Genomic DNA, 12,063 nt, shown 5'->3' on the forward strand with positions numbered 1-12,063 from the left:
ACACAGTGAAAGTAAGACCACGAGGGAAGGACTTTTCTCTAGCGTTAGAGTTTTATTGTGTTATAAGACACAGGTCATCCTCAGTTCACCAAAGTCACAGGATGTTACTGTACTAGTGACTCAGCAAATATTCCCAACAGGCTCTTCCAGTCACTGATTTCTGGACACTCTTCAGTTCAGTCAGTTTGTCTTTAAAGTCCTAACATTTTGTTCCTTGTCAGGGTAACACTTTTAGTAGTTTGTGTTAGGGATGGGTTCGTAAAAGTCCCCTTGCCTGTTTTGTAAATGCGTGTTATAGATCTTTTTGTAAATGATTCATCCATATTTTTGACCTTGCAATGTTTTATCTAAACATCATGAAAGTAATCGAACTGGACCGTCCAGTGAAAACGACAGACTTCTTTCAGGTCACGCATTGCAGGACCAAGCGGCAACCTTCCCGTCTCTCTCTTGAATCCAACACTGAAGTGACTTAAACTGCAGTTCATCGATTGGCCACTAGAGACCGGCTGCAAAAGAGATTCAATCCCATAGACTCCCATGTTAAAATGCCCAACTTTACAGCAGAAAAAAAATATGTTTACAGCCAGGTACAAAAAGTGGTTTTGGTCTATATAGCTAATTTTGCCCTTCATGACGACTGTGAGAGGGGTGAATTTTTTTTATAACTCATCCGTTTAAATTATATTAAGTCTTAAAGGGATACTCCACTTTTTTTGGAAATAGGCTTATTTTACAACTCCCCCAGAGTTAAACAGTTGAGTTTTACCGTTTTCGAATCCATTCAGCCGATCTCCGGGTCTGGCGGTACCACTTTTAGCATAGCTTAGCATAGATCATTGAATCGGACAGGACCATTAGTCCAAAGTTGCGATTTTCTAGGCTGATATGGCTAGGACCTATACTCTCATTCCTGCGTAATAATCAAGAAACTTTGCTGCCGTATATGAGTCTAGCAGGCGTAATGATATGACGCAGCGCCTGAAAATAGGTCTGATAGGTTAGACAAACTTAGTCCCGGTCACGTTGGAAGTTACCGAGCTGGGGACTATTTTCAGGCGCTGCGTCATATCATTACGCCTGCTGCACCCATGGTTGATTATTACGCAGGAATGAGAGTATAGTTCCTAGCCATATCAGCCTAGAAAATCGCAACTTTTCATTTTCCGTCGGTCTTAGTACACGATGTAACTACAGAAGAGTCAAGTTTTAAATAGGAAAAATATCGAAACTCTTTGTCCATTTTTTTGAGAGAGATGCTAATGGTCCTGTCCGATTCAATGATCTATGCTAAGCTATGCTAAAAGTGGTACCGCCAGACCCGGAGATCGGCTGAATGGATTCGAAAACGGTAAAACTCAAATGTTTAACTCTGGGGGAGTTGTAAAATAAGCCTATTTCCAAAAAAAGTGGAGTATCCCTTTAAATTTCTGCATAATTAAGGGCGTGGCCACTTGAGTGACAGGTGGATTGTCGCTGCTTCACTACTAGCGTTTGTCTGCTGTCTGTTAGCGTCACGTCACCTCAGCTAATCCGCCTCTTTGCCCACTTTAGTTTATCCGGGAGTGAAACTGCCAAGATGGCGACGGCCGGCTCCGCCCACTTTGGCCTTCAAAAATGCTCTTCAGAAAGCATCCATACGTCCATATTTTTTTACAGTCTACGGTTTAAACCAAGCTCATGTTCGTCTGCCTCCACTTCTGAGGGCCACGCCCACATCTCAACATATAACCTAGTCCCGCCCTAATGCAGTCTTACTGTTGCTGAATTGCGGGATTTGCTTGATATTAAAAAGTTAAACGAAAGAGAACTCAATTCAGTACTCGATTAGTTTTGTATTACTGATTTTTAATGTGTTTTTAATAATTGTTTGTAGATTTTTTACTTGCATTAGTTAGCCTACTATTAGTTTTGGCTGTGGTATCGAAATTGGTATTGTGAAATGTGACTGGCATCTAAAATGTTTAAGCGATGAATTATGAGATGCAACTTCTGTGTTTCAGCGTATTAACAACAGCATACTTTAAAGTCAAATGTATATATTGTGCTTTTCACAATACACTTTTCAAAGCAGCGTTACAGAAAAAACAGGATTGTTAATGTTCATCTTAAAGGAACACTCCGACTTTTTGGAACTTTAGCTTATTCACAGTATCCCCCAGAGTTAGATAAGTCCATACATACCCTTTTCATTTCTGTGCGTTCTTTAAGTGTTATTTGACGCACCCACCGCTAGCCTAGCTTAGCACAAAGACTGGATGTAAATGGATAATGGTAGCATACTAATCCCAATAAGTGACAAAATAATGCAAACATTTTCCTATTTACATGTTGTGATCTGTATAGTCACAGCGTGTACAAATAACAAGGCTATATGAGACAGAGATCATTTTTAATCGTATAAATACTGGGAACTATATTCTCACTAGGCGTAGGAGCACAGCTACTTGGGCGGAGTGATTAGCGCAGCACACGAGACGCCCTGTTGTTGATTTAACTGTGCTCCTACGCCTAGTGAGAATATAGGTCCCAGTATTTATACGATTAAAAATGGTCTCTGTCTCATATAGCCTTGTTATTTGTACACGCTGTGACTATACAGATCACAACATGTAAATAGGAAAATGTTTGCATTATTTTGTCACTTTTTGGGATTAGTATGCTACCATTATCCATTTACATCCAGTCTTTGTGCTAAGCTAGGCTAGCGGTGGGTGCGTCAAATAACACTTACAGAACGCACAAAAATGAAAAAGGTATGTATGGACTTATCTAACTCTGGGGGATACTGTGAAAAAACTAAAGTCCCAAAAAGTCGGAGTTTTCCTTTAATATCTTCAAAGTTGCATTTAGCTTTGAGAGGGGGACAATAATATAGTTTACATTTTAAAGTACTCTGTTTCATATGGTCTTAAAGTTCCTCAACCGGTTAAACTTCCCATTATTTGGCTATTTTGGATTTTGATGACTTTCAGGTCATGATATAATACAATATGTAGCGAATATTAGCTCATTGTAGGTTTCATCCAGCGATAGTGTGGAAGTAGTGGTTTCTGAGGCTTTGACGGACTAGCGTGTGTCTGGATGCTTGAGCAGAAATAAAGTAAAGAGCATTGAAGAGTTTAGACATACACACACACACAATAATTCCAATAGTAAAGATTCAAAGTTAACTAATGCACTGTACAATGTTTACTGTACATTGATGATGTAATGAGGACTTGTTTGTTAGTGTATCACTGTAGTGAGCTGCATGGTTTGAAGAGTCATTTGATATTGTGTTTTGTAACAATAACCAATGAAATATCGTGAACTGTCTTATTTATTTGTATTTATTTATTTTTAAATGATGTCAATCTGACTGTACATTATCTCTTAATGTTCACAATGGGTTTTGTTTCTCAATGAAATGAATGAAGTCTGTATGAGGAGTTTTTTGGATTGCACTTCGCTTTTCAGAGGAAGGAAGGAGAGAAGTTTGTGCCCTTGCATCTGATTTTAATGTGAGCAGGTCTTGATTTTCCTTAGTTCTTATTTTATTGATTGTTTTATTGGATATGGGAAGTGATTTTCTACAAGGCCTTTCCATTCTTATGTAGCTTAACCAATCATATAGCTTCATGACGTTGAAACAGAGGGCTTTTATGATGGCCGAATCATATCAGATTTCGTCTGGTAGACACAGTCTCAGGTAATGAAGCTTCGCTCGTATGGACCCAGCGCTGGTAATGGATTCTGGTGTAAGTGCTCTCTGTGGTTTGGGATGAAGGTCTTCCACTTTATCCAGGAGCTTCTTTATATTTCTGATATAGATCTCTGCTGTGGTCTAGCTGAAGTTAACTAGCTCCCGCGCTTATTTCGTCATGTTGATGTTGCTGTTTGACTGAGCTCAAAGAGTCAGTAACAGAACCAGGGAATTAACAGCATGAAAGTTGCTGTGAAACAGAAGTTGCACTCGTCTTTTCTTCCCTATTGTGACGTATATCTGAGTGAAACGGCCTTATGAATAAGAACAAATGTGGGCGGGGCTTGATTTTGTCTGTGGGGAATTGATTGGATGGTTGTGGTTTGCTATTGGTTGATCTCATGTGATTGACAGGTTATAGCCCCGCCCTCATCATCAGAGAAGAGCTGTCAAATTTGATTTCATGGTGACTTTAAGAATTCAGATGTGTTCATATAGGATTCATTGTTTGTGTGTGTGTGTGTGTGTGTGTGTGTGTGTGTGTGTGTGTGTGTGTGTGTGTGTGTGTTCAAAAAGAGCTGGCCGGAGTGCCACGAAATGAAAAAGAATTCAGGCGTCTCGATTGATACACTTTTAAAAAGTTAAATGATATATGACTCTGTGTTATCTTAGTCCTGGGACGATAGTGTGACATGATGGGACGCAAGACGCAGCTTTTAAAGCCTTGTTTAAGCCTCTTTCATCTAGCACTTGGTACAATTTTCTGAAACATTTTCTGTGAAAGTTACTTTTAAAAGTAATGCATCACAACATTGCGATACTCCCTAGAAAAGTAACTAATACTGTTACTTAGTTACTTTTTATGGAAAGTAGTGTGTTGTGATACTTTTGCTTTACTTTTTCTCATCTGGGCAGGGCTTGCTTGTTGATTTTTAATAACAATAAAGTTGTATTTTTGACAAATGTAAAGGCCCAATGAAATGCTCAGGCTGAAGGAAATGCAAATACACTCCTGTACAGTAGAGGGCGCCGCTCAGACAAACCAGGAGAAGAAAGACTAAAAAAACACTTACTTCAAAAAATAATAAATAAAAAACATCAGTGTGATGTTTATCTAAAGTCATTTTTGTATGGTCGAATAGTATAATCGAAGGTCAGAAGCAAAGACATTGGTTAATAAAGTAAGATTAAATACATAAAGTATTTAACATTTATTTATTGCAGGATTGCGTTAAACTCGTCAAACATTTCTTGGAAAGATTTAAAGATGGTTTTAGAAGAACATGGAAACTTATGAGGATTTTTAAAAAAAAAAAAGCGTATTTCATGTTTTTTATTTTAAAAATATAAAAGAAATGACTAAATTAAAGTTATTTTACAAATAAATAAATATATTAGGAATAAAGATAATATATTATGTAAAGATACTAAACTATGAAAGTGCAATATAGTACAGAACTTTAGACAATAATATAGCCTAACAATAATTTTACTGGGAAAATAACATAAAGGGTTCTTTTTCTCAGCCATAATTTTATGTATGACTTCTACTCATAGTTATTTTGTTTATTTTCGTCCATAAACTCAAAACCAAAGCAAACAAAAACATAAAACAAAAGTCTGTATCTGACTAGATGTAAAAGAATCAACTAAATAAATTAACCAAACACCCCATAGTGAGCATAAAGAAGTCGGCTGCTCAGTATTACACCTGCACTTCACAATTTCAAAATGGATGTTCATTCAGTCTCTGAATTATGAATTATGAATTTATCCACCTGATAAGCATCTCAAAAACAGAATATGGCCATTCAACAATATCTTATCAACAGCTCTGCAATAAATTATTCATTCAACAAAATTCAAAGAATATAAGCTTCCTTTAAGCACTTTTACGTTTCTGATTCACATCGTCATCAGTGTTGTAACAGACAACAGCACACCTGTATATTGAATACAAAAATGATATTTACACTTATGTTTGATTCACTGACCGTGTGTAAATATTTATTGGCGAAAAAGCTGTAAAATCTGCATTTTCATTAAATCCGTCAAATTTATTTTCTTTTCACTTTTTTTCCACATGTACTTTGTATTGAACACCCTGTCCTCCCTCTTCCAGCACACGTCTGTCGACGGCTATGCGGACACACCAGCCCCCCCCACCAAATCAGCGAGCCGCCAGAGCCTCCCGCGCTGCAGGAACTCGGTGGCGTCCATCACGGACGAGCAGCCTCACATCGGGAACTACAGACTGCTCAAAACCATCGGCAAAGGGAACTTTGCTAAAGTCAAACTAGCCCGCCATGTTTTAACAGGAAGAGAGGTGAGCAGATATGGATGTGTAGATGCATATTGTGCTTTTTAGGTAGTATGTAAGCTTTAAGGGGTCATCGGATGCCCATTTTCCACAAGTCGTTATGATTCGTTAGGGTGTTTATGTAAAGTTTGTAGCATACTTTGGTTAAAATTCCTCAATGTTTGTGTAAAACAACACGCTTTACCTCCTCAAAAACAGCTCTGCTCACAGCGACCCGTTTCAGTGCATGTCTCTTTAAATGATAATGAGCAACTTCTCACCCCACCCCCTCTTCCATGGGGGCTGTCGATTGGCCGAGGGCAGAAGTATGCTAATACTGGAAATATGCTAATGCGGGACAGTCCGTCAGCGGTCGTGGGCGGAGCATGAGCATTATGACATCATAGTCCTCAGAAAATCCAAACGGCTTGATTATTGAGTGTTTAGGCTTTTTGAGGATTAAATAAAAGGAGTGAATGGATTTTTTTCATTGTATGGTGGCAAACTTATGACTGTTGCCATGAATTTTGGTGCACTTTCCATCTGATTCTGTACAGGAACCGCCCACGGCACTTAAACCCAAATTATACTTCAGCCGTTCGTTATAATGTTCGTCATCCGGAGGGTGTGCGGACGTCCGCGTGTAGCCCAGTGTAGTGTGTCGGCGCGGACACATACAACAGTGCATGTGGAAGGTCAATGTTAAAGACCACTGAAGTGCCTTGGAACGCACAGCTTTGTTTGATGCGTTGATGTGATTTCCACTGAACAGGAAGCTGAGGCGGGACATATTGAGTGGCTCCTCCCCCTTTTCAAACAGCCAATAGCGTTTAGTTTCCCCTCACAGACTGCGAGTCGTACTTGACAGCACATGCATGAGCGCTGATGATACGCTGGATTCAATAGTGTAAATAAATTCTAGGCATTTCATTCTTCATCAACGTACGGTTGGAAAACGGGATAAAACTCGAGTGTTTGAGCAACCGAACACACACTCCCACCCGTACTGCTCTGTGACGTGTCGACTCGCTTCGGCCAGGTGGTGTTTGTAGCAGAGGGGGCGGAGCTTTAGATTCTAGAGAGCATTTGATTGGACAGAAGATGAGGTCCTCGATGACGTCATAAAAATCCCTGATCCAGTTTAGCGGAAGTGAGAGACTTAATGCTTATATCTCCTAAATGCGGATGTTGTCATTGTTTTGGATCACACCAGCTTATTCATAACCTTAAGGCCCTGTGTCCACCAAAGCGTTTTTTCACGCGGCTGGCGTATTTTTCCAATTGTTTTCAATGGCAGCGCCGCGTTTTTTAAACGCCATGAGTGTAGCGAGGCGCTGAGCGTCTTTTTCACGCTGAGCGTTCGCCGTTTTTTACTGGTCGCCGAGAGTTGAAGAATGTTCAACTTTGGGTAAAACGCAGCACTCATCACTGGCACTTGTTACCCAGCTGTCCAATCACAGTGGAGGAGGGGCGGGACTAATACCACACCGACCAACCGCCACATTCTGCTTGTACAACATCAACAACAAGCATAATAACGGAACAAAATCATTCAAAACAAGAGCCAGAGAAAATGTAAACATTTAAAGCGCCAACCACAGTTTGGTTTTTACATGACGATTGTGTGGGGGTAAATCTGAAATAGATGGTGCACTTCTAATATACCAGTTATTTCACAAAAATAACTCTGAAAACAAATCACATTATATTAGTCCTGTTGAACGACTTGACCCCTGTGAAGCTGCCCTCGGTTGTCCCTCGTTCAGGGAAGATGAAGAGATGCTTTAGCTCTGAAACAAGGACACTCATCTAGTGCTCGAACGCCATGCTCTGAAGCTCGGAGAGATGATGACAGACTTTAGATATATAGGCTTTGTATGGGAATCTATCAATATAAACATTTGACAGTAACAGTGTTTGTCTTTCAGGTAGCGGTGAAGATCATTGATAAAACACAGCTGAACCCCACAAGTCTACAAAAGGTGAGACTTCCATGTTTGTTTGACTTAATTTTCTGACATGTTCTTCTGTGACTTTCATCCAGTTGCTATCAAGTATTTCAAAGGTTAATTAAGTTTTTGAAAGTAATTAATAGACTGAAAGGTTAATAGCCTGGGATGGAGAATTATAATTTAAATACAGGCGAGACGGTCCCCGTGAATGTTTGTATGGTAATTATATCGATCATATGGATATATATCGGTTTGACGTCACTAACTTCGTCTGTGCGTTTTGTGTGCAATGTGCATTTGACCATACATGATGGTGCACTTGAGCAGGATATGATCTCACTGCTGAACTCAAACCTGAGAGGACGCTTTACTGGACGGAGAGTCTGGATCAGGGTTTATCAAGTCCAGTCCTGGAGAGTTGAGCTTCAACACCAATCCTGGGCACTGCTAACATGTTTTATCATGGATAGATGGATGGATGGATAGATAAGATAAGATAGACAGACGGATAGATAGATAGATAGATAGTATTTTTGACAATAACAGATAGATGGATGTTTTAACATGTGCATTGTTAGCATGTTACTACAGCGGTTTATCATGTGTCTAGCATGTTCATAAAAAGACAGAGAAGTCCTCCGTATGAGTGTCCACTGAACATTTAAATGTAATTTTCCATCCTTTCTCTCATTGCAATTCATCCCAGTGGAGATTCCCAATTCATCCCAGTAGAGATTCCCAATTCATCCCAGTGAAGATTCCCAATTCATCCCAGTGGAGATTCCCAATTCATCCTAGTAGAGATTCCCAATTCATCCCAGTGAAGATTCCCAATTCATCCCAGTGGAGATTCCCAATTCATCCTAGTAGAGATTCCCAATTCATCCCAGTGAAGATTCCCAATTCATCCCAGTGGAGATTCCCAATTCATCCCAGTAGAGATTTCCAATTCATCCCAGTGAAGATTCCCAATTCATCCCAGTGGAGATTCCCAATTCATCCCAGTAGAGATTCCCAATTCATCCCAGTAGAGATTTCCAATTCATCCCAGTGGAGATTCCCAATTCATCCTAGTAGAGACAGGTTGGCCGCGGGTCCTTAAAAAGTCTTAAAAAGTCTTAAAAAGTCTTAAATAAAGTTTTCCTAATAAAAGGCCTTAAAGTGTAAGTTGCAGGTTAACCACCACAGCCAATTAATGTGTAAATTAAAGTGCTCTATATGTATATATTTAATTATTTCTGTCTTAAAATGCGTTAAAATAACATTTATTAGGGTTTCTTCAAACGTAGCGTGTTTTTCAGTTACTGGGTGATGACGTCACAAGAGGAACTCGCAACCCATACTCTGCTAGATTCCTACTGTATTATGGCTATTTGGAGAACGACTGAGGATGTGGGAAACCATCAAATTCTTTATGGACCACAGCCCTACAATTTTTAACTGGTCAGGCGTGAGAGAGGGCAGCCATGGCACTCAAAGAGTTATTAATGCTTGGTGTGAGGAGAATGAGTGGAGGGTTAGCCAGGTGTCCCGGTGAGTAACGTTAGCTACGTTAGAGCAAGTCTAGCCTGGTGCAAACTTAACCCGGATAATATAACAGAACAAGCAAGTCTTTTCAAAATATTGCCGTCATGTAGAATAGCAAGGAGGGACAACGACTGAAGACATTATTTACTTACAGTAACGTTAAGTCAGTCCAAATCAGAGCTGCACGTTAGAGATGCACGTCAGGCGCAATCGCTAGTCTCATCGACGCCTCAAACGTCATGTAATACCCTTCCTCAGTCCACGCGTTATCAATTTCTCACGATTTAATTAGCGATGTTTATTGTCAGAAAAGATAAAGAGAGATCGATGTCCCCATCACTGTGTGTGTGTGGGCTATCAGCAGTGGAGAGTGTGTGCTGCCGTGAGGTGAACGCGTTTAGTTTAGTGGAGCAGCTCGACCCGCGACCGGCTGATCTGACGTGCCTGAACCCGTTTGTTTTGCGAATAGCTTATTCTCATTTCAGGCAGGATCACGGTCCCCTTGAAGTCAGCACACACGAGTATGTTCACAGTTGAGTTATTTTATCCATAATTTTTTTATCAAATAAAACATACAACCAACTTGTCTGTAGTTATGTAAGGCATCTATAGCTATGACTATGCCGGTAACTCTACTAGTGAGTTCCTCTTGTGACGTCACGCTCCATCTAGTGGAAGGGAGCGGGAGCGGTTAAAACCACTGTTAAAAGTGCCAACTTTTCATATTATATCAGCATTTTGGTATAAAAAAACAATGGTGGGCAGTTCTTATCTTTATGTTTAATAAACACATTGCATTATCTTCGTGAAAAATTTAACCTGCAACTTACACTTTAAAAAGTATTAAAATGTCTTAAATTCAGATTCGATAGGTCTTAAATATTTCTGGTCACGTTACCGCTAAAATTTCTCCAGTCTGACGGACCTAATGTCCGTTAAATAACCAGTGAAGCATCGAATCGCGAGAATGATTCCGATTTTATTACATAAACAGCTACTGATAATGTAGGCTTTTTCTGGTAACGCTGTTTCGTTATTTAAAATGTAGGCGCGTTGCGCGTGGCAAGCGCGCTCATAATGTAAGAGACGCCGGCGAGACCACAACATTGCCCAACATCAAATGGCAAACGTAAAATGCAAGCGGAACGAAACTGCTCGTTATTGTGTGGTTGAAGGACCGTTTATCAGTTTGGACCAGTGCAGCGCGAGCCGATCTTGATCATGCGACACTGTTACTACACAGCGCTAATAAGAGATCCAGTAAATAAAGCATTTCAAATCGCCACTGAAGTAATAACATCGCTGCGAGATCTAGTGAGAAACATTCACATTTCTCCGTTATTAATGGATCAAACAGCGCTGACGTGGAAACCAGGAAGAAACATTGTGCCATGAATGAACTATCAGTGTCCACAGATCAGCAACATTCACCATGGATTTACTGTAGTAACACTAACTGCAACCATGGACGTTTGGCAGGAATAGTACAGGCTATAATGCTTTCAAGTAACACGTTGGTTTTATTTTGACATTATGAATACAATTGCTGCCCTCAAATGTTAATCTGAAATCAAATAAACCTTTGTTTATAACTACTACAATATTACATTTCATTTTTTCCAAGGAGCTGTTTTGTTTTATATGCTCATAAGAAGAGTCAATTATAGCTCTAAAATTGCTCTAAGTAAAAAAAAATATCATACTTTATGATGTTAGATTTAATATAAAAAATTTAAATCAAGGAAATTTCTCTGGCATTTATTTCTTTATGCTGTATCAAAAACGTACCGAACCGAACCATGACACAAGTGTATCGTATCGAACTGAACTGTGAATTTTGTGAACCGTTACACCCCTAATATATACGCATGTAATATAATGTGTATTTCCATTACAGGTTTGGTCTTAAATTTCATTCAAAGTGGCATTAAAAAGGTCTTAAAAAGTCTTAAATTTAACTTGTTCATATCTGTAGACACCCTGAGAGATTCCCAATTCATCCCATTCATCCCAGTGAAGATTCCCAATTCATCCCAGTGGAGATTTCCAATTCATCCCAGTAGAGATTCCCAATTCATCCCAGTGGAGATTCCCAATTTATCCCAGTAGAGATTTCCAATTCATCCCATTCATCCCAGTGAAGATTCCCAATTCATCCCAGTGGAGATTCCCAACTCATCCTAGTAGAGATTCCCAATTCATCCCATTCATCCCAGTGAAGATTCCCAATTCATCCCAGTGGAGATTTCCAATTCATCCCAGTAGAGATTCCCAATTCATCCCAGTAGAGATCCCAATTCATCCCATTCATCCCAGTGAAGATTCCCAATTCATCCCAGTGGAGATTCCTGAATCCGTCCCGAAGCGCTGAGATCCAGAGCTGTTACTCAGCCGGTCTCCACTTCATGCACTTTATGAAAGACAGCATTAAATGGCACTTTGTCAAGCGTAGATTTCTTTCCTTCCTCGAGGCATTTCTATCCGAGCGAGTTATATCAAGAGTTATATCCCCTTTCGTCTTTTTCTTTTGTTTAATAAGCAATGTCACAGAATCACACTATTCCTATTGCTTGATTTAGCAGTGCAGTTTAGTGTGTGTC

General features: G+C 39.7%; 1 protein-coding gene across 3 annotated transcripts in view; it reads left to right on the forward strand.

The window, feature by feature from the left end:
• The window catches only part of mark1 (MAP/microtubule affinity-regulating kinase 1), a 57,373-nt gene that overhangs the window by 16,062 nt on the left and 29,248 nt on the right, over positions 1 to 12,063 (forward strand). For all 3 annotated transcript variants that reach the window (XM_081384671.1, XM_081384672.1, XM_081384673.1), the window contains exons 2-3: positions 5,808 to 6,011; positions 7,913 to 7,966. In XM_081384671.1, the coding sequence (XP_081240797.1) occupies positions 5,808 to 6,011; positions 7,913 to 7,966 (258 nt within the window). The remainder of the gene's footprint in view (positions 1 to 5,807; positions 6,012 to 7,912; positions 7,967 to 12,063) is intronic.

This window comes from Scardinius erythrophthalmus (genome assembly GCF_964197995.2).
Source record: "Scardinius erythrophthalmus genome assembly, chromosome: 14".
In the NCBI taxonomy this organism is placed as follows: Eukaryota; Metazoa; Chordata; class Actinopteri; order Cypriniformes; family Leuciscidae; genus Scardinius; species Scardinius erythrophthalmus.